Genomic DNA, 21,658 nt, shown 5'->3' on the forward strand with positions numbered 1-21,658 from the left:
GAAGGGGAAAATAACTCCAACAGGGCTGAGTAGCTGAAATTCACAAGTTTAATAGGAAGATGGATGACTGAAGAGCCTGTTCTGTGACACAATTAGGACTTTATGTAGGCTTTTTTCAATTATTTGTAGCTGACAAAATATCACACAAAGGCTGTTTCACACTGCAGGCCAGGTGCCCAGCAATGGTTGTTTTGGAGGAGAGGAGCCACTGGGAGAGTCTCCCAGGAGCAGGGCCGCGGGTCGGCTGCGCTGGGCAATGGGGTGTGCATCACCCCTGTGCCCGTGGCAGGAGGGGATGTCCTGCAGTGCCCGGGTCCTGCTCTCAGTCACCCCCTGCCCATGCCCAGGGAGCAGGGCTGCAGCCACAGCAGGGCAGCAGGTGCCTGTACAGGTGCCCACGGTCCAGCCTGGACCTTTCTGCTCCCCCCAGAGCCAGAGACAGCGCGGGCATTGTGGGTTCCTGCTACAGGATGGGGTTTCTGCTGATAAGCAGTTCTCAGAACTGAAGCTGTTTCAAAAGACCTTGCCTGTTCTGGCCCCCGACCTGCTTCTCACTGGCCACCCAACAAATGCTGTTTTTGTGGCCCTTGCTTTTCAGCACAAAGCCCCAGGAATGTTTCCTGAAGTAACTTGCAAGTGTTGGCACACAGTGTTGACATCTTCAGAGGCATCAGTGCTGCAGCTGTAGGTGACACAGCAGAGGAGAGGCGATGCGCTGGAGAGCCACAGCAGCTTTAGTTCACGAGATTCCTTTACATTGAAGTAAAACATTGGGGAAGCTTTGTCACGAGGGAGAACCTGTGCAGAACATCCTACCAAACTAAGACTACAAGTGTCTTAAATTTGTTTTGGTTTACTCCATTCCACAGTGAGCTAATCTTTAATCTGGGTAATTAATTCATCTTTAAATATTAATATTTAATGCCCCAACTAAAGGCATTTGATTAGTAAATTTAGTTTATTTAAGTTTAGTTAATATGGGGTGAACTTTCCTATGTGTCCCCACTAGGAGAAGTCAAATCCTGGGATCTGCAGGGGGGTCAATCCTGCTTTGGTGAAACCCTTCCCTTAGGTCAGCACGGCAGTGGGCTGGCTGCATGTCCAGGCTGACAGCCTTGCTGATACGATTAAATGTCACTGGCTTTTTTTCACAGGGTCCATCTTTCAGCCAGCTTTACCCCCCAGGTGATTTTTCTGCCCTGGTGGTGCCTCCATGTTCACTCAATCTGGCCAGGCCCAGGAAAATTCTCCAAAGGGTCCTCTGTGGGGACTGCTCTCAAGGGAGAAAGATCACAAAGACAGTTTTCAGGAAGCTGAACAATTAGTTAGTTTGAACAATTAGTTAGTTACGGAAAATGCAAACTTTGAGTGCCAAGAGGTCAGAGCAATATCAGAGCATTGAAGTGTTATGCTCTGGGCTGCCTGAGCATCATGGCAGACCAGTTATGATAGAATAATTTATATGATCCAATATTTACTGGCCTCAGAAGAAGCTTATTTTCAATTACCTACTATTCTTTCACAAACCTAGGTGGCAGGAAGACGATTTATTTTTTTTTTTTTTTTCTTTGAAAGGGAACAGTTAGAGGGAACAGCAATAGCTGAAACATAAGAATAAAACACACACTTTAAAATAATTCAAAATATCAAACACTGGCTTTCCTCCTCCAGCAATATCTGTGGTCTTAAATGCATCATTGCAAGGGGAATTATTCATGTAGTCTCATCAATAAATCTTACTAATGTCCTTTATATTGCAGTCCTCATTCATCTAGCAACTCCTCTGTAAATGGTAATTAGGGTAAGAGCTAACTGAGATACCACAGAGTTGGCTCCTGGCAGTCACTGAACATCCCAAGTATATCAGGGCTGTAAAGCAGGCATTTCTCAGCAGCAGCTCATTCATTGTGAGCCCTGATTCAATTATTACCTTGTCTCCTGTTTCACAGCAAACACTTTGGTTCACATAAAGCCTCAGAGCCTGTGTCGGTGAATTCCTTGAATGGAGTCAGTTGCATTTTGTCTCCTCTCAGTATCTAGCCTAAATCCAGGAGAGGCAGTCAAGGGGGAGCCCGGTTTCCCTCTGGCAGCATTACTGGGCTATTCCTGCAGAGAGGTTTGGCTTTACTATTGACTCTTCCCTCCACTGCCTGGAGCTGTAGGGCTGGGATATCCCAAATTATGGGAAATGGATGAGTCCCAAGTGTGGAGACCCCAAGCAGCAAAATCAGCCACCAAATCTGTCAGTCTGCTCCTGCCAGACCTAGCTCACCTTTTGGTGCTTCTTCACTGGCTGCCCAGGGATGCACTGTTAATTTACATCCAGCTCCTACGTATGCCAGCTTTGAAGGCTGGGAGGAACTCAGCTCTGTAGAGATCATCTTCTCCTGACCTATGTCCAAAGAGTCCTGCCACAGTTTTAGCAAAGGCATTATCACACAAAGCAAGTGTGCCTGGCAGGGCTCTGTCCCAGCTCCTGCCCTGAACACCAACCCAGCAGAGACCAGGCAGGGTCTGCACCTGCCTTCCTTGCCAGCAGAACAGCCAGCTCCTCCAGAAGGTGCACGTTGAAGGAGGGATTTAGTCCACCCCTTCCTTCTCTCATTCATACTGGGGCAACAGCTGAGGCACTCATGGCTTTGCACAAATACCTGACTCAGCAGTGTGACACTCAAAGGTCTTGAAGACAATGCTGCCTTTCTAAATGGTCAGAGAAGGTGTGGTGGTACTGCTGGAATGGAAGGGATGAAGGAAATGCCACCAGCTGCCTTCTCTGCCATGGACTTGAGACAGATTTCATGATACACAAAGTGCAGTATCACTGGCAGTTTATTGTGCTCTGCTTTTCCTTCAGACACCACTCTTCAGTTGTGCCCACCCCATATTTCATGCCCAGCACAATTATTTTGGGAGATACACTCAAAGCAGTGAATTGACTCTGTTTAAAAATATAAAAGAAACCAAACAACGCTGTGCAATGAAATAAAAAGTAAAAAATGTTTTTTTAAGAAGGATCAGTTCCCGAATGTCACTGAGAGTGACCCCACAAGCAGTCATGCTGACAAATCTGATGGCAGGAAAAAGCTGTGGGGGCGTGGGAATACCTTAAACCGGCTGAACAGCCACCCAGTGCTTTGTCTTATGAAATCCCTGCCTGAGGAGAGGCTGTGCTCTGCTGTTTTCCTGCTTCCCCTCTCTTCCTTTCCCCCCAAACCCTTGGGCCCCCATCACTGCCATGGCCACATCCAGCCCGGGATGTCCATTTTAATCTGCAGTGTGTACAGAAAAGAGCTGGGAGCAGTGGCTGCCTGAGACCCACCTGACCTTTGGATGTACAGCAAACTTCCTGCTCCAGGGCTGACAGCTCTTTCATCTCCCAGCCTTTAAAAAGGAAAAGTGAGCCTATGTGAAAAAATGCTTTGTAATGGGGACTCCTGGAACAACTTTTCTCTCTGGCCCTCTGACTGAGCCATAGAAAACAGTAAATATCTCTCCCAAGAGTCCTTTTCTTACAATAGAAAAATGTCAGGCAAAACTGAAGTTTCATTTCCCAGCCTTGGACTCTGCAGCAGACAGGCACAAAAGCTAAAGAAAAAATAAAACAGCAAAGGGGAAAAAAATTCCACTCTTGTTAATTCAGAGTTTGGAGAGATTTTTGGTGGAGAATAAGCTTCTTTTGGTGGGGAGCAAGACACACTTGGGAACTGGGTCTCTCTTTTTGCAGGAGGAAGTGGTCTTGGGCTATACTTGACAGCAAATTAGCATTGACATTTGACTTGTTTTGATCTGAGTTATTTACAATGGTATTATCTGTGTATTTTTTACATGCTGTGAAGATTCCCATTGCCAGATGCCTTGAGATGGCTGTAGGATGCAGAGCATTCCACAGTCATTACTCAGGGGTCATAAACTTCACATTACTTGCGGGGAGGAGGGGAGCAGGGGGAAATGGGCTAACAATTAGAAAAAAGAAAAAGCAATCCTAGACTAAGATTTCAGTGGGCTTGTGCATTTAACTGGAGAGAAATTAAAAATGTGCTTAGGCGAGCTGGCACTGTCACACTGTAGGGCTGATGACTGGAATGGATCCTTGTGAAGTTGCTCTAGACAGAGAAGTGCAGTCAGGGGATAATTTTCCCAGTGCTCTGGTCTAGGGGAAGCTGTAATGGAGCAACTGCTCCACAACACTGCCAGGTCAAAGATCCCCAGCAGGGAGGGGATTGCTGCTTGGGATCTCCAGAGATGTCCCAGGGCTGGCACTGCACTGGAGCTGCTGCTGCAGGGACAGAGCTGATTGCCAGCTGGTGACTTTCAAGAGACAGAGCAACTCAAAAGGGAGATTTTGGGTTTTGAGTTTTTTCTGTGTTTGGGAAATTTTCAAGAGAAGTTCCAAAGCCAAATCATAGACTTACACTTGTGTTTTTTTAAAGCAGGTTCTTCATACACAGACCTTCCTTACATCCTGAAGGAGTGAAGATGCCCAGGGAGGTTGGCAGGAGATGTCCAGAGATGCAATCCAAAGAAAGGACACCTCTAACTGCCACCAGGCTGTTCTGCTTGATTTGTTCAGAGAGAAGTTTCTCTTCTGCAAGTCACAGCACACACACAACAGCAAAATCCAGGCATGGCCTGGGAAGTGAACAGGGCAGGTATGAACCTTGCTAAAGGATAACTTCACAGTGGTGTTGAATTCCCCAGCTGCTGCTCTCCAGTCAGGAACTCGAGTCCTCATCTCATCTGAGACTCAGTCATTAAACACTCTCAGCACAGCACATTGAAGTAAAACCTTGGGGAAGCTTTGTCACGAGGGAGAGCCTGTGTAGAACAAGTTAGGGCGGGTGGGGGGAGAGTCTCAGAGGGTTGAGGAGTGAGAGAAGATGGAGAACCTGGCATCTGCAGGGCACAGATCCTGGTGTTGGGGGCTTTCTGGAGGCTCAGGGACTGGGCAGGGTCTGTGTTGGGTTGCATCCTTGAAAGTGCTGTGTGCTTAATTCTGCTGCCACCATGCTCTGCTGGAGCCTACCTGTTCAGCACATGATGGGTGTGATAAACACCTCATTTCCTTGGGTGGCATCATCCCCCACCTTCCACACCCACAAGGCTAGGCAGGTTTAAACTACAGATGATTAAGCCAACACCTACCTTAAGATATAAAACATTTTCAAGAAAGGGACTAACATTTTAGCTGAATTTGCAAAGGTCAAGAAAGGAAACAATTTAGACTTTGAAGCTGACACAACAGCATGGTCTGTTTCACTTCGCGGCATCTCAGGTAATTTTCAGTCTCAACTGACCACAAAACTAACACTTTCGTGTGGTTTGCATGAATCTATTTTCTATCTATCTATTCCTAGTGGCTTAGCTACACGAAGCCTTGAGACAAATTTTCAAACCTGTTACTTTCACTTGTCTTGCTCTTATAATTTGTATCTCACCTCTCTGAGAGCTCTCTTCTTGAGAACAAATCCTATTTTTGTAAGAGAACTTTCTTAGAACTCTGCAAAATGAAAAAGAAAAACCAAAATAAATGAGGCAACATGAATCCAGAAATTAAGAATAAAGCTCCAAACTTTATTCATTGACTTGAGTATAACAGTGATGCAGATTACAGTGGCACAAGAGTGCAATATGTGCTGTTTGCAGTATGACAGTGGAAACACTAATTGTACAGAACAGCAACCCAGCCCAACTTCTCATTATGCATACAAGCAGACTTACTGTACAGACAAGACATTGATTCACTTTTAGAGACTCAGAAAAAGAGACAGATGAATGGAAAACACAGGGACACCTCCCCAGAACGCTGGTTTGTAACATGTGGAGGGAGGAGAAAAGAAAAATAAAATAATAAAAAATCCTATTGCCCAAATCTACTGATTTAAAGGAAAGTATACCTTTTAAAAATTACTTTAAGTTTCCAAAGCTTAAAAAAAGTCCCCAGCTGTAAGGCCCCCTTACAGGAAGAGTTGTCCACAATGCCCAAGCCTCACTGCTCGGACAGGGCTGCCCTGGGAGTGACACTGAGCTCCTGGCTGGGTACACCCTGCAGCCAGAGGCTTCCCTGGCTCCAGGGGTGCAGTGCCAGTGAGAGGCTCCACTGCTGCCAGTGGGTTTGCATCTGGGGGGAAGTGCATTCTGAAGGTGTTCAGTGACAAAAGCCCAGGCAAGTGTCCAGTGGGACCTGTCAAAGCATTCTAAGGGAGCCAGAGACTCAGCCTGGTAAGGCACCACTGGGATTCCCACAGCTGCTTCTGCTGCTGGAACTCTGCATTTCCTAATGCCCAGGGGCAAGGTCCTGTGGGCCTCAGCTCTGCAAGCCCTGGGAGCAACACCTGGACTAACTCTGGTGATCCTGACACAACAGGTCACTGTTTGCCTCTGGTCATCTCTTTTTTCCTCAAAAGAAGGACCACAGTGCACATGGAAGTATTACCTCTTCACAAAGATGAGCATTTTTGAGCAACTCATTAGCAGAAATCTTATTTTCCTGTTAGAAGCCCTTTGGGCAACAAATAATTTATTTTGCATACAGGCAAACAACATTAATGGCCAATTACATTCCCACTTCCTGCACTGATGCTTACATTAAAATTAATAACACTTCTGCCAAATGTGGGCATCACACAGCTCCTGCCAGCAGAGTTGTCTGACTGAAAACTCAGTATCTTTGCATTGTGATGGATTTTTTTTTTCTTGCTGTTTCTGATCTCATTAAGCACAGAAAAAGTGTGTGGGAGAAATCACAAGGCAAAACTCACCAGCCAGAGCAATGCTGCAGCCCACAGTGATAGGAGTGTTCTACACTAAGGGGAAAAGGTGCATTGTGCTACTGTCACAGTGCTCAGGAGCTCTCTCCAGCTCTTCATTTTGCAGCAACGGGGTAAAAATGTACCACATATTGTCAAGACCAGCCTTTGCTAAGCATCTGTCCTGAAGACTATGCTGGACTCTGTGGGTGTGCTGACAGGGCCACAGAGTTTGACAGGCCACAAACCAGACTGTGACCTGGGGAGAACTGAATGGAGAAGGGAGCAGTGGAGACAAGCCCTAAGCAAACCTCTGGCATGGAAAGATGAATGGCATTTTGGACAGATTAGTTTAATTCTTGTTTCCTGCAAGTGTTTTATTGCATTGTCATTATCACTGACTGGTGTTCCTCACTGCTGTAGGTAACATTCAGGATGTGGACATCCTCCTTCACAAACACATTCCAGAGGAAAGCAATGAATCATGGAGTGAGAGAAAGGGTGGATTTCATTTGTCAGCCCTACAAGCCTGTGGTCCAAATATGCCAACATCTCCTCCTAAGTCGGGAGGAGCCAAGATAAATCATTCCCCTATGAGTTTAGAGGATGTTCATATTTTTACCATTCTGAGACCTAGTTTTCCTGTTGCTTGTTCTAACAGCTTCATACCAGTAATTTCAGTGTGGGTGCTCACATGCTATGAACTCCAAACTTCACTTCCCCACAGTTTGAAACAGGTACTACAGGCTCATGCCAGTGTTTTCCTCCTGCCAACCATCACCCTGGCAAGCCCTGGGGAAATCAAGCTTATGCCAACCCTGCTCCTTCCCAGACCTTAACCCTTCTCTGTCCATTGGTATTACCCTGCCAGGAGACACAGGGATTGTGGGAAGGGATTCACTTCAAAACGTGTCTAACTTCAGCGAGGGTAACTTTTAGCAAAGAGGCTGCTGCTGAAGTCTCTTGAACAGCAGGACATCTGAACTCCATGGCTGAGAAAGGAGTTCCCAGCTGCATCAGGGAAAGGGCAGCAAGCACTTCAGTGCCTGCCCCACAGACTTAGGACTTTGTAAGGAGAGATGGCACCTGTCTTGACAGAAGTAAAAGCACTACTGCAGCCACAGAGATGTCTTATCCCACATAAAGCTACTGAGTTCTCCCAGCCTAACCTTTCACAGCACACTGCAGTACATCCACAGCACACCACAATCCATATTTAATAATTTAATGGGCTCCAAATGGGGAGGGTGTGTGCCACACCTGCACCTGTGCTCAAGGATCTGCATCTGTACATAATCCCATGTGTACTTAACCCCATGTGTACATGTGGGGTCATTCTGCAATGCTTTGACTGGGCCTTGCTCTTACATCACTCCTAAAGCAAAAAAGGAGAAAAAAAAGAAAAAAGCAATCAGTTTTTAGTCCCCTTGGTAATGACATTGTATTGACAGCATTGATGGGATGGACTTTATCAGAAGCTCAAATGCTTTGCAGGAGATAGAAGAACACAAGCATGTACTTAAGGCATATTAATAGAATCATACAATGATTTGGGTTGGAAGGGACCTTTAAAAATCATCTAGTCCAACTCCTGACATGCCCCAAGGGAATATCAAAGAGGGGAATTACTAAGAACTGCTACTCAATGGATACCAGGAGAATGATTAATTGCTTACAAAGAAAATTCTCCCTGGGGCTACATTTTGTTTTTATTAGGTGGGAAGACCAGATGAAAAAACAGAAAATATTGCAGTGACAATCACTACGAGCCCACTGCATAAATGGTCCCTCCCTCATGGCTGGCTGCAGTGTGGGTTTTGTGGACAGATGATCTCTGGGGTGTGTCTACATGTAGGTGGTTGAGAATTATCTACAGACATGAAACTGAAGCTCAGAAAACCCTTCATGTTCTCAGTCAGGAATAAAGCAGTAGTAAGTCTAGTGCAGAGGGCTGTGAATTCACTGACTGCTCCACACCGGTGAGATGGGAGCCACAGTGGCCCAAAAATCCAGTCAGAGATGAGTTGTTTCTGCAACATCTAAGCGAGCTTCACTTCATTCCTTCCCAAGCTTTAGCTGCAGTTTTAAATTCTCAGTTGATGAGGCAGACCCAAATTACCATGCCATTCTTCACAGGCTAACAGGCTGAGGTGGTTTTTTTTTGTTGTTGTTGTTTTTGTTGTTTTTGTGGGTTTTTTTGTTTTTGTTTTTGTTTGTTTTTTTTTTTTTTTTTGCATAGAAGGGAGAGGTAAGAAAACAACCTGGCTTAGTCATTTCTGAAATGACTGGGTAGTGTGTTCATATGTGCTGTGAGAAGTTCAGTAGTAACCTGGAGATGGAGACAGAAAAATGCAGACTGGCAGCTCATATCCTTGAGAAAGCAACTCCTCAGGTCTAAAAGGGGTATGGTCAAGGTAACTTGAACTAACAGACCTGTATTGCCTAAGAGTTTGAGTGTCTGTAGGATGTGGGATGACAAAATGTAGAGAATTTTAATAATTTAAATGCATTAAAACTCAAATGTTTGTCTCAAAGTTAAGCCACACTTTGCAGGTGACCAAACACTGAATTTCTGAGACCCCAGCATTCACAATGTCTGTGAGCATGTTTCAGCAGTCACTCAAAAATGCATTTTGAGCCCCTGACACTCCCACTTACTTCTCAGAGCTCCTCTAAAAACCTTTCAGATCTATGTTCTGAAAAATGAGGTGAAATATGTTACCCTGATCCCTGCTGCAACCTCAGTGCCACCCAGAGAGCTCACTCACAAGTGTGTGTGTCACGGTGTCCCCAGGGACTTGTGTTCAGTGGGGATGGTGCCAGATCCTTGGTGGCAACATTCTCCAACCTGTCCCACAGACACACATTCCCTTAGGGACACGGAGCAGGTGCTGAGCCCTGGTCTCTGTCTACCCTACTGAACCTTCATCTCAGATTTTATCAGAGGAACCACAGTGATCTGTCACAACAGGACTTCCTAAACCAGCAAAGAAGAGGCAGGGTTTGGGCTGTCCTGCACAGTTCATGGTGAAATGTCATTTGGTGATACAGAGAACTCAACACAGTGATACTGAATCTCAGAACTACATGGGACTGTTTCCTCTCCCTGACTTCCAGATTTTAACACCAATGTCTCATAGAACAGAAAATAGAAAGGTTCTGATGTCTCCAGTGCCTGAAGTTTCTTCATTAAAAAGAAAACTTTGAATTCTTTGACAGACACAGAACCTAAATGACCTTCTCCTGTCAGGAGCCAGGCTCATTAGTGCAGTTATGCATTGGCAGTTAAGCACCAAGGAAGAGAAAAAGCAGCCACACTGCATCCATTCCATTACTTTGGTGCTCATGTCCTCCTCTGCAAAGGACTTGCCCAGAAGCAGTTAAGGTATATACAGGCAGTTTTTCAAGCTGCAGCATATTGGAAGAAGACTGAAAGCAATAAGGAGTTCAATGCAGCTCAGAAACTGTTTTGCATGATTACTCTGTCTTCAAAAACCAAGTCAGGCACAAAGGGAAATAAAAATAACCAAGGCTGGAGCTTTGTTGCTTCAAGAGAGGAAAAATAAAAAAAAAAAATCTGTGCCCTCTTTTCCAAGCACAAGTGAAAACCTACATTAACTAAAATGAGTGCTTGGCCCCATGCACTGTGCCATACTGACAACAGCTACTGCAGTTTAATCAAAAAGCCTCTATTGGCAGAGCTTGGCACCTTGATGGTACCTTTTAATTCATAAACATTTCCTCCCTAAGAGGGATGAATTTGCATGTTAGCTTGCAGAGAACCATTCTCCCTGCCACTGTGAAATCCTACAACTCCACTGCAGCCTGATGAGCTGTACTAGTATTTACTAGCAGGGTGTTCGTCCTGAAATCTCTGGGTGCAAACCAGGGCACACTTAAAAAAGCTTTTTTTCACTCTGCCATTCCCACCCCCATGCACCCACCTCCTGGAGTACATTACAAGAAAACTGACTCTTCTCCATCATTCCCATTACTTAAGTGATCTTAAATTATTCCAAGGACTGGTTAAGCTCCAGCCTTACTAATTCAAGCAGAAAGTGTGGAAGAGGGAAGACTGACAACACACACAGCAATTCACTTCTTATATCCTAGCAAATATTTACAAGGAGTCCATTTTCCAGAAATCCAAGTGGTGTGTCCTGCAGGTGAGCAGAGTGCCCACCACCACAGGCTGTGTTACATGAAGAAGACACTGTGTCAAAAGAGTGCCAAGTGAGAAACTGTTGGGTAAAAGACTTGCTGTGATCATGTGGATAAGTTACAAGGGTCTTCTCCTTCACTACAGACCTATGTCCCTCTCCATATATACACCATATATACACACATACACACACACAGAGATAGATGGAGAGATATAAATACATGTGTGCACACAGGCAAACACGCATACATATATATATATATATATATATATTTATATATGTATATATTCTCTTCCAGTTCTTGGAGTGGTTACAACTACTTTAGTCTACAAGGCATCCTAAGGGCACTTCCTGGCTCTAGCAATAAAGTCCATTGTATTGTGGAGAGAAGTAAAGGGAATATCATTGAGGGAGAAGAACAGAACAGTTTTCTATCTTGTACAGCATCAGGTAACAGATTGACACCTCTGAAAACTATCATTGCTGTTTCTGAGCCCAGATAGTTTCTCCCTGCATTCCAGGAGGGCAATTGTTGATCTTGTTCAACTGCAGAGGTGTCACTATGTTGATTTTCCCTTTTTGGTGGATAAGTAGTTGCTTCCAAACAGTTTGGACTGTGTGATAGAATATTCTATGCATCATTTGTGGTTGGTTTGTTTAAAGGGAGATTAAAAGAGTTTTGCTTTTTTCTTCATGTCGTTGCGTCTCCAGAGAGGTAACTTGTCAAACTCCTGTATCGTCATGCCAAAGATTTCTTGGAAAACTTCAGGTGCTAAGTGACGCTTTAAAAAAATAAAAAACAGGAGGGGAAAAAAAAAAGGAGAAAAGGCAATGGTCAGTCAAAACCAAAGAGACACAACAGGAGGTTGGAGTGCCTTAGGGATTTTATGTCACTGTGTAAGAGCCATTGCTAGAAAAAATAATGCTTTGGCAATACACATATCCAAGTCCTCATGGACTTGTGTGCCCAAGGAACCACTCAGGGAATATTTCACTTGCTGAATAAGCAAGAGACAGAGAAATGATTGGTCTAAAACCATCCAAAAAGCAGTGACAGACCAGAGAACAGGACCAGCTCCTGCACACCCCTGTCCCAGGCTTTAGCAAGTCACCTCTGCTTTTGGAAATCCAAACAAGACCCTGGGATTTTAGGAGTGCTCTGCAGAGGGGCTGCAGCTTGATGTGCTCCAAGTTCTGAGAAGGAAGATGTCTGGCCTGGCTAATTGTTCAGCAGACCTCTCTGCTGTTAATGAAACACTTTTTGGTGCTGTCCTGTGCAAAAGTTACTTCTCATTCAGCTACTTTACAGTGCACTAGATGGGGAAAGTGTCTCCCCGTGGCACTAATCTAACACAGCACTGAATTCTGATTTGTGACCACATATCTAATAATAAACATGGGCATAAACCCAAATTGTTGCCCAAACTAACCACATTTTTGTGGCTCCTTCCATTAATCTCCACAGAAGATTAACTGACTACAAATGACTTAAGCACCCCCAGCATTCCACTGGGCTGCTTAAGTCTTCCTAATCCACAAAGTTGTAAACTATATTTGTTTGTTTTTACATCCTCATATTTTTTGGATATCATCCAGTCTTCTAACTAAGTCACAGGACTCATGATGAGTTAAAGAAAGTTAAGACTTTTGGTCCTCAAGGATGGCTGACACTAACTCTCAGCTAAGAGATGGTCCAAGAATAAAGCATTGCTCCAGTCCAGCCTGGATCTCATGAAGCTTGTGCAATTTTGGGCTTTTAGCAAATCCACAAGTATATAATGAAAGGCCTGAAAACAGAAGGGGATTGTGAGAAGCTCAGTCTATGAGCAGGGAGACAGAGATGTGTGAGGTTGTTTGAGGAGATGCAGCTGCTGCCTCCCAATGGCTGATTCGTCTTTCCCTGATCAGCACTGAGAGATCTTACCCCATTTCTCGGGACTCACATTTCAGTGTTTCAGCTTTCACAGACAACAAACAACTTTAGCAGGAAAAAAGCATTTAGGAACTTGCTTCTCTTACCTCCAGCCTGGTTCTGTCTACATCTTTTAGTATTTTATTTCGCCCTCTGTTGGTCACCATGAGTATTTCATATGGAAAAATCTGTTAACAACGTATAAAAAGGGGGGAAAAGAGATATTTATATTTATAGTCTAAAGCAGACAGAACAAAATGTGTGCCATTTTCATAAACACACAAATATTTGGGTTTTTTTTCAAAACAAATATCAGTTTGGTGATTTTAAATTTTTTTTCTTATCTTTTTTTTTCCCTAAAGTTGTATGGAAAACAAGCTAATCTGAACAGATCCAGAAATTGTTTAGCATTGAACTACCTCACACTGTAAAACCAAAATTTTTATGCTGTATGTAAAACATCAGCTGGCTTTGGTTAGGCAGAGTCCTTTCTAGACAATGTATTTCCTCATCCATCAATGTATAAATTTACTGAAGTAATTGCATTTGTCATTCATTGGTCTAACTAATGGTTGCCAGAGTGTGCACAGCCCTAAGGACTGACAGTAAGTAGGCTTTAAATTAATGGAATTACATAAAAACAGCAGCATCCCTGAATTAGCAAAATATTAATTAGTGGAGGTCATTACATTCAGTAGAATTTATCACATGATTTTCCTTGCCTTTTTGGATAGTTAAAGAATTCAAACAACTAACACAAACAGTGCTGCTTGGAAAGGATTTCAGAAAATACTAACATCAGTTTCTGGAATCATCCCTGGCAAATAAAACTGTGTTCTACTTTTTTTTTTTTTTCCTCTGATAGATACTTCCATGCCTGGAATGACTTAGGAGAGCTCATGTTCTGTCTGCCAGAGCATCTCTAGAGCCCTTCCCACTGCACGTGTCTGTAGGAAAGCAGCAAACCCAAAACCCTCATCCAACCCCTACTCAAGTCAATGAAGTTTTTCTGGAAACTTCAGTGGCAACTGGCTCAGCCTTTACTGTCATTTATGGGTCTTGTCTTAGCTGCCCACTGGGAACATGAGTGAGACCACCAAAAATATCCTGGAGAGAGCTGAGCTATAACTAAATGCTATGAATTACGTTATTTCAACATCTGAAGAAGTTTGACTTAATCAACTTTTGTGCAGTACTCAGCAATAAAGTTCATTCCATTGTTAACAATTATCCCAATGAACTTTTCAAAAACATAACAAATAACATTCAGGCATCAATGAACACACCACTGGTTTTATTGTAAGTAATAATAATTTAAATAACGTGTGCTTACATACCAATTGTGAGATATGAGTCTCATGAGATTCTGACATTGTCACAATTGCACAATTAAGTCTATACTTGGAATTACATTTTTTATGTTTGGTACTGGAAATGGCTACTATAAACAGCATATAGGAAACTAAAATGTAATTTTTCATATTTAAACAGGCAGAGTTTAAGTCAAGATCTACAGTCGTAAGTACATTTTATATTTAAATATTCACAAAAAGGCATGTCTCAATCTGGGCTAGCAAGATGCACAAATTCTGTCCTTTCTGGAGAACCATTTGGTATATCTGGTCATTATTAGAATTGTTAATCTTTACTTTTAATATGTTTCATGCTGACTCTGAATTGGCTTATTTTATTTTAGCAGGTGTAAGTTAGTGCTGGACAATTTACATGAATAAAAACAGTGCCATTTCACACATCCTGAGGGTCTGGCACCACCTTTATAAATAGCAACAGAAAGTGATCTATCACCTCAGGAAATTTCCCATAAATTTTATCATTAAAATAACCATTAACAAATAATCACTAAGTTTTGTCATTAATAATACTGACAGAATTTGTCACCCAAAATAGCATCCCAAATCACTGGGTACATCAACAGCAGTGGTGATTGTAAGAATTTCTATTGCACTGAAAGAGAAATTATTTGGAAGAAAAAGTAGCATCTTAGGAGTCCCCACAGTCTTATTTATATAATGTATAAAACCACTTGTAACTGCACAGTGCATTGGGGTCTCAGCTTATAAAGCCAGGGTTATTGCCTTGTACAGTTTGCCTGGAGGCGACTCGGAAGCACAAGAAGTAATCTGGTTTGCAAAGTGAGCTCCTCACTTAACTGCAGAGATTCTGATCCTTGTAACTTTGTCAAAATCATGATTTCATGGAAGGTTCACCAGCAATAAAGTTGCAAGATTTAAAACACAGCCCTGGTTGAATTTCCTCTATAGATTATATTCATTTTTGACTCAGGAATCTCTAGACATAGCTGTAAAAGCATTTTAATTTGTATCTTAAATTATAACTAGCAGACTTTGTCTCTTTTTCCAATAAATCTCCTGAAGAGTTTGTCATATAGGGAATTCAACACTATACATGGGTCTCAAGTTAACAGTGCTGAGAGCTGAGGAACAGATCCAGACAGACACGTTCCTTCCAGTCAAAGATGTTGCCACACAAAGATTTCTCATAATCTTTGGAATTAAGACAGCCTCAACAGTGTGTGGTGAACCACAATATCCTGCAGCACTTTTCAAACTGGACAGATCTGAGACCTTCCCAGGCTGGTGAAAGCCTGGCAGAGAACCAGCTATGGAGCACCTTCCACATGTCACTCTGTCCCTAGAAAAGCTTCCTCAGCCCAGGGACCACAGCTGGACTGCCCTCAGCCTGCCTGAGCACAAACACCTGCAGAGAACAGTCCAGAACAAAGGGAGAGGTCTGGCACATCAGGAGCAGGGACTGAGGTGAGGTGAGAGAAAACAAGGGAACTGAGACATTTCCCATATTTTATCCGCATTTCACAGTAAAACCTTCAATGTCTTGAAGGAAAAGTGAATAACATCTGCACTTGCCTTTGGCTCCAACATGTTAGGCATAGATACTCCTCTGTCCATTCTCATTCCAGGGACATGACCATCCGGGAGGGACTGCATCAGATACAGGTACACATCAGACACAAAGGTTACACACACAGAGGGTAAAGGCACTCAAGCAGTGGTGAAGACAAAGGTGAATTTACCCTGAGACTTCCTTCCAGTCTTAATTCTTGGTCCTATTATTTCACTCATTGCCATGGCTACTGTTCACTACTCCTCTGAGGCAGGCAGAGGATGGATCCTTCAGTCCCCTCAGCCACCACAGCTCCTGTCCCTGCTCAGGCTGGTGACAGCCCCACCCTGAGCTGACCAGCACCACTTTCCAGGGGACCTGGGCACCCCAAGAGAGTGGGAGTCCCTCTTCTCCCACCCCAGTGACAAGGTGCAGTTCTTCTCTAGTTCTTCCCTAGCATTAAATCAGATCCCACCCAACAGCACAGAAAGCACTCTTGCACCTCTGAGCTTTCCCTATTGAAATTTACTGTATCAGCTGAGGGATATTTTTTTTTTTTTGTCTCTACAATGGGTAATTTTTACTTTGAACACAAACAGGCATAGGGTAAAAATGTGCTGTTTTGACACAGGTACTACATCTAAGGAAATAACATTTGGAGCACAACACATGGACAGCTCTGCTCCCCTCCCATAATCTCATTCTCTTTCCAACCATTATGATTTTAATACACCCTTAACAAAATTATCCAAGTAATTAAATGATTTCTTAAATTGCCATTTCATATTGTGATTGTGCTGAGGAGCCAGGCAGATTCAAACTGAAAAAAAAACCTGCAGGCAGTAATTGAAGTAAAAAGGTTTCTATTTGCAAGCACACTTCTTTCTGGCTCATCTAGGATGGCAGCACTGTAGGAAAGGGAAAGTACTGATCAGCCATCTTGTCTGGAGAGCAAATTCCAGGGTAAAATTGAGGAATTCAAAGCTCCTGGTATGACAGAAAATTTCCTCCAGAAGAGACTATGTGTCTCTGAGGTCAGTACTAGAGAGGCTGGAAATAAATCCACCCTCAGGTGTCCCGAGAAGGCTGTTACAGATAACTCATTCAGGAACAGACAGTGGCTTTTACAGAGCAAGTCACAGAACAGGCGTGAGCTGTCTCAACTCAGCTCTGGGGAGGTAACAAGGAGGAATCCGAGGCTGTGCCTGTTTTTTGTTGATAAGGATCTACATTGGTGATTATGCTTAAGCATGCAGGAAAATCAAAGCTATTGTCTTAAGAAACCCTTCCCTGTAGAAGAAATTCAGAGTTGAACAAGAAGCTGCTTTAGGTTCTGCTGTCAGTTGATTGATGAAAACCCGTACTCTACCTGGAAATCTGAAAAGCAAAAGAGAAATCTCAATCAGTTAGTGTGGAAGGACAGGAATCAGTCACAATCTACCAGAGAATCCTTCTCTGTTTTCTGGTCTACCTGATTTTTCCAAAATCCCATCTGATTCTCTAAAGCCAGCAACGTTTCTAATTTTGGACTTAGTTTGTAGAGTCAAACACTCCATGTATTGCAGTTCTTTTCATTAACTCTCCAATTTTCGTAACTTTCATAAATAATACTGTCAATTTTTATATGGCACTAACTGGTACTACATCCACCTCAAATTCTTAATGAAGATCATGAGTAGCAATGAGGATTAGAGGACATTATCTCGCTTTCTTCACTGTGGCACATTGATTCAGACTGCACAGTGGATGGTAATTTTCAGAGAAAGAAAACACAAAACCCACAGAACTCAGTTCATATTCCTGATAATGCACACGTTATTTGCTTTCCATTTGACCCAATGCAAAAGTATGGAAAAGGATCAGTTCCACATAACAGATTTAACAAAATAAACCCAACATTTTAACAGGTATTTGAAGTGCTTTGAGTTAATTGAGTTTGCCAGAGAAAATTAAAAAATACTGAGCAAACACAAAGTAATCACATCCACAGCCTTAATATAAAACACCAGAAATGATCAAACATCATAACACTTTTACATTTATTACTAATAGACTGTAAAGGCTCCTCATCCTTACCTCTAACAGCACCACTCACATCCCCGTAACTGTTGTACTGACCAAAATCTGTAGAGACAGGCTGTAAGAGGAAAAGAGGAACAGAACATAAATTCACACTTCAAGACTTTACAAGCAGGTTGGTACACGGGGAGAAATAAATTGCTTTAATTTTTTTTATTTCTCCCTCAATTTTACAACCTTTCTTCCTTTGCTTTCTTGATTTTTTAACAAAGTAGTTTGTGGGAGGGGAAAAGGGGAAAATAGGATGGGTCTGACTTCAGGTGGTTTTATAAGAAACACTTATCAAGCTGAAAATCCAATACAACTGATATGGAAATAAATACCATGGATAATTAAAGCCACCTTTCACTTCTCAAAGTCACCATCCTCTTACCCTGTGAAGTCCATTTTTTCCATACCCAGGGAGAGAAGAGGTTTTGGAGGCTGAAGCATGTGCTGTTGAATGAGAAAGGAAAAATATTTTACTGAAAATATCCCATGGAAACGAAAAAACTACAGCACTTGAGGAATCACCTAGTACAAAATACACAGTTGAAAGAGAAAAGCATCCACACAACTGAGACACACTGACTTTAAGAAACTCATTCCCAAACTCAACACAAACTTCCACGCATTCTGTAAGTTATGAACAGCTTTGTCACGCCATGGTGGCAGGCCATTAATAAGGGACACTGATTTTTCCAGGTTCAAGATCAAGGTGGTCTCCCCTGGATTGAAAACAGTACTCATGGATCATCATGGCATCTGCTTTGGCATCACCCCTGATTCCAAAAGGGAATTGATGATTATCCCTGCAAAGAGGGATGGACACATTTCAAATAAAGGAGTTCTTCAACCTGTGCTAAGGTTAATTAAAAAACCATAAGCTCTGAGTTGAGCAGGTAGACTCTGGCCCCATAAAAATTAGAGACAGTGAGTGAGAGCCACAGGAATCCTCTCCAAGGCCATCAAGGCAACACACTTAGAAAAGAAGGAACACAAGGAAGTCTTAGTTTGCTTGGCAGCTGTTCCAGTGGATGACTCCAGAGAGACTCGTCTCTTCTTGGCTCAAAGTACTGCTTTCAGGTTACAATGGCTGGTGAATGAGTAAAATAAAACCCCCAAACCCTACTCTGGAGATGTGAGAAGGCCACAGCCATACATCAAAATCTGTAATGAGGCAAAGAATCTAAGTCACTAACCTAAGTTAGCCTTTGTGTTTTTGCTTTGGAACAAAATACACCCAGTTAAAATGTCAGCCCAGGACAAAACACTGGCCTTGTTTGGAATATGCAGCCCCACTGGTCAATAATGCTGAATATCTTTCCCTGGGAGAAGAAACTAAACAGGGATAGGAACCACCAGTGTAAGCAAAATGTAACAACACATTTAATAACATACCCTATTAGCATGTGTGTGATGCCATAGTCACTGAACACTTCACCCCACTCCTCATCTATATTAAAGCAGCTCTCCCCTCAGAATTGCCTGAAAATCCTCAGCCTCATATTTCTTCTAATAAAAAAAACAAACCCATGACGTTCCTCCCTTCACCAAAACCAGGTGATGAATCAGGCCACTCTTTCAGGGCAGATCACCATATGAACACATATCAAGCAGCTTTCCCAGCTGTCTCTCTTCTGGGACACTACTTGAGATGTGTATTCTACTTGATATGTGCATTCTGTGTTTACTACCCATTGTCATGATTTGCTTTATTGCCTCCATGAATTACCTGGAGAATTGTAACGACTGGCAGAAAGGGCTGACCTACCGCGACTCTCCTTCTCCATCTCTTCCTTCAATATCAACTGTCCCAGACCAGAGTTGAGCTACAAATGGCAATTAAAATAAGACATATCAATAAAATAAAGCTGACCAAGACAGTGGTAGGAATTGCTTACAGAAAGCAAAGGAGCACTTTTTGGATGGTGCTCAGAAACAGCATGAGGACAAGCTTATAACCACCTTCATGAGCTGCTCCTCCTGCAACTGCCGGCGTCTCTGCAGCTCCTCATCATCTTCCTCCCTTCCGCTTGATCTGCGCCTCATGTCAGCTCCTGCTTCCACAAAACCACAGCACAGAGAGAGCTTTGTGCACCAGTTCAACTGCAGCTCCAAGATTTCAATGCTAGTTCACAGAACTGGTCAGTTTGGTTTGCTGAATAAACAAAGCAGTATTCCTCACAAAGTCAAAAGACTTTTTCAAAATTCCTTCTTAATAAAACTCACTTGGGTAGCCTGCCCTATAGTTATCAGGCTTGTTATAAACTAAGCAAGAACTTAAATTACACACAAGTTCCAAACCAAGCAATGGTCCTGGATACAAAAGTCATGATTGACCCTAATACAGAAAGGAGCTCATGATGCTAGTTCTGGAAACGTAGGGTTTAATAACACCAGCAGAAAACCTAGCAACACAACTGAAAACCTAAAGTCCTATTTACATTTACTCTTTTATCTAGACTCAGAGAAGCAATTCTGAATTAACATTTCAAATGAAAAATTAAACTACATTAGTCTCCTAAATGAATACTATATTTGAAATAAACAAGGCATTTGTTTTAGTCTAAAATGAAGTAAACTGATTTTATCCATTGGATAAAGCTAAAATAAATTAAGGCACAAGTGTTCTACATTTTAGTTCTTTAGTTTTTACTGAATAATTTTTATTTTCTTGAATATTCTCAATAAATAATCCAGTATGGATACCAGGACAATTCCACGAACACGCAGGATGTGCTATTGCTGCAAGCATTTAGACACCAGTTCTATTTTTTTCTGCACAGGGCTTTATCTGACATAGTTATTTACCAACTGTGCTGACAAACTCAGTGTTTAATGTAGACATTTCAAATATGTAGATGACAGAGCTTCAAGTACATTGATGCTATTCCTGTGACTCAGGGACTCTACATGTTTGTCAGGTTGCAATCTGAACTAAGTGACATTTTCAAAAAGCTGCTGCTGCTGCATGTGCAGCCCCTTCAGTTGATTTCTGAGCTCTCCCACCCTGTGTCTCCTCTCCCAGAATTTCTGTGAAGATCCCACTGTTATGAAAGCCATACATTCCCTCACAGAGACCTGAAACAAACAACACCTCAGTGCTTCAGACATAACTTCAGGAATGAACCAGGCTAGATTGCTTATTTTATGCTACAGGGGTCAATCAAAACACAACAGGGGGAAAAAATACACAGAAAAAATTAAATTGATGATGCATATGGATTAAAGAAGAGAAATTATGTAGTGCAATAACACAAAAGAAAAATACAAAGTCTGTAGAAACAGTAACTCTGAAAATCAGGAATTATTTAGTCTGTTAATTGTTCCAATTCAGTTGTTGTTTCTTGCCATGAAATTAGTCATGTGGTTGGAAATAATCATGTTTTCTGCTGAATTTTTGCTATTAGCTTTGGACTAAAAGATTAAATAGCATAGCTGAAAGAAGTCAGGATTGTGTGACACACCACACCTTTTAAACTATTGCATTAGAATTCAAAAAATTAGCTTAATATCTGTGTGATAAAGTCTGTGCAATTGAACAGTTTTAGACACGGAATAGTCTCACCAGAACTACACTTTGTGGTGAGCATCTGGAGTGGACACTGCCTTTCCTACACGTTTTTGAAGCTGCAGTGTCTGTGTCCCCTGCTCACCAGTACCTTTGGAGCTGCAGAGATGAATGGTTTGTGTTTGCATACCTACGGCAGCCAGGGAGGGAGGGCCTGGCCAGTGCTCAGTCTCAATCTTTGGGATCTCGTTGGGTGCTGGTGCATGAGCTGCTGGGAACTTGGAGGACTTGATGATATCCTCGGAGGACTTGCTCTGTGCTGCCAAGGCAGCTGCATCTAGATGGCAATCAGGGAACTTAGCTATGTAATGATCTGCAGCAA

The 21,658-nt window shown here is 42.6% G+C and overlaps 1 protein-coding gene across 13 annotated transcripts in view; it reads right to left on the reverse strand.

The window, feature by feature from the left end:
• Positions 1-5,550: 5,550 nt before the first annotated feature.
• ABLIM1 (actin binding LIM protein 1) overlaps positions 5,551-21,658 on the reverse strand; it is a 191,868-nt gene continuing 175,760 nt past the window's right edge. For 6 of the 13 annotated variants that reach the window (XM_077784702.1, XM_077784704.1, XM_077784701.1 and 3 more), the window contains 6 exons: positions 21,467-21,613; positions 19,731-19,822; positions 19,498-19,594; positions 18,157-18,218; positions 17,781-17,841; positions 14,095-17,081 (listed from right to left, as the gene is read on the reverse strand). In XM_077784702.1, the coding sequence (XP_077640828.1) occupies positions 17,044-17,081; positions 17,781-17,841; positions 18,157-18,218; positions 19,498-19,594; positions 19,731-19,822; positions 21,467-21,613 (497 nt within the window). In that variant the 3' untranslated portion in view covers positions 14,095-17,043. Of the gene's footprint in view, positions 11,692-12,928; positions 13,010-14,094; positions 17,082-17,780; positions 17,842-18,156; positions 18,219-19,497; positions 19,595-19,730; positions 19,823-21,466; positions 21,614-21,658 lie in introns of those variants that run through there. The other 7 variants (XM_021525934.3, XM_077784710.1, XM_077784707.1 and 4 more) reach the window with 4 other exon arrangements.

The sequence above is a fragment of the Lonchura striata genome, chromosome 7 (assembly GCF_046129695.1).
Source record: "Lonchura striata isolate bLonStr1 chromosome 7, bLonStr1.mat, whole genome shotgun sequence".
In the NCBI taxonomy this organism is placed as follows: Eukaryota; Metazoa; Chordata; class Aves; order Passeriformes; family Estrildidae; genus Lonchura; species Lonchura striata.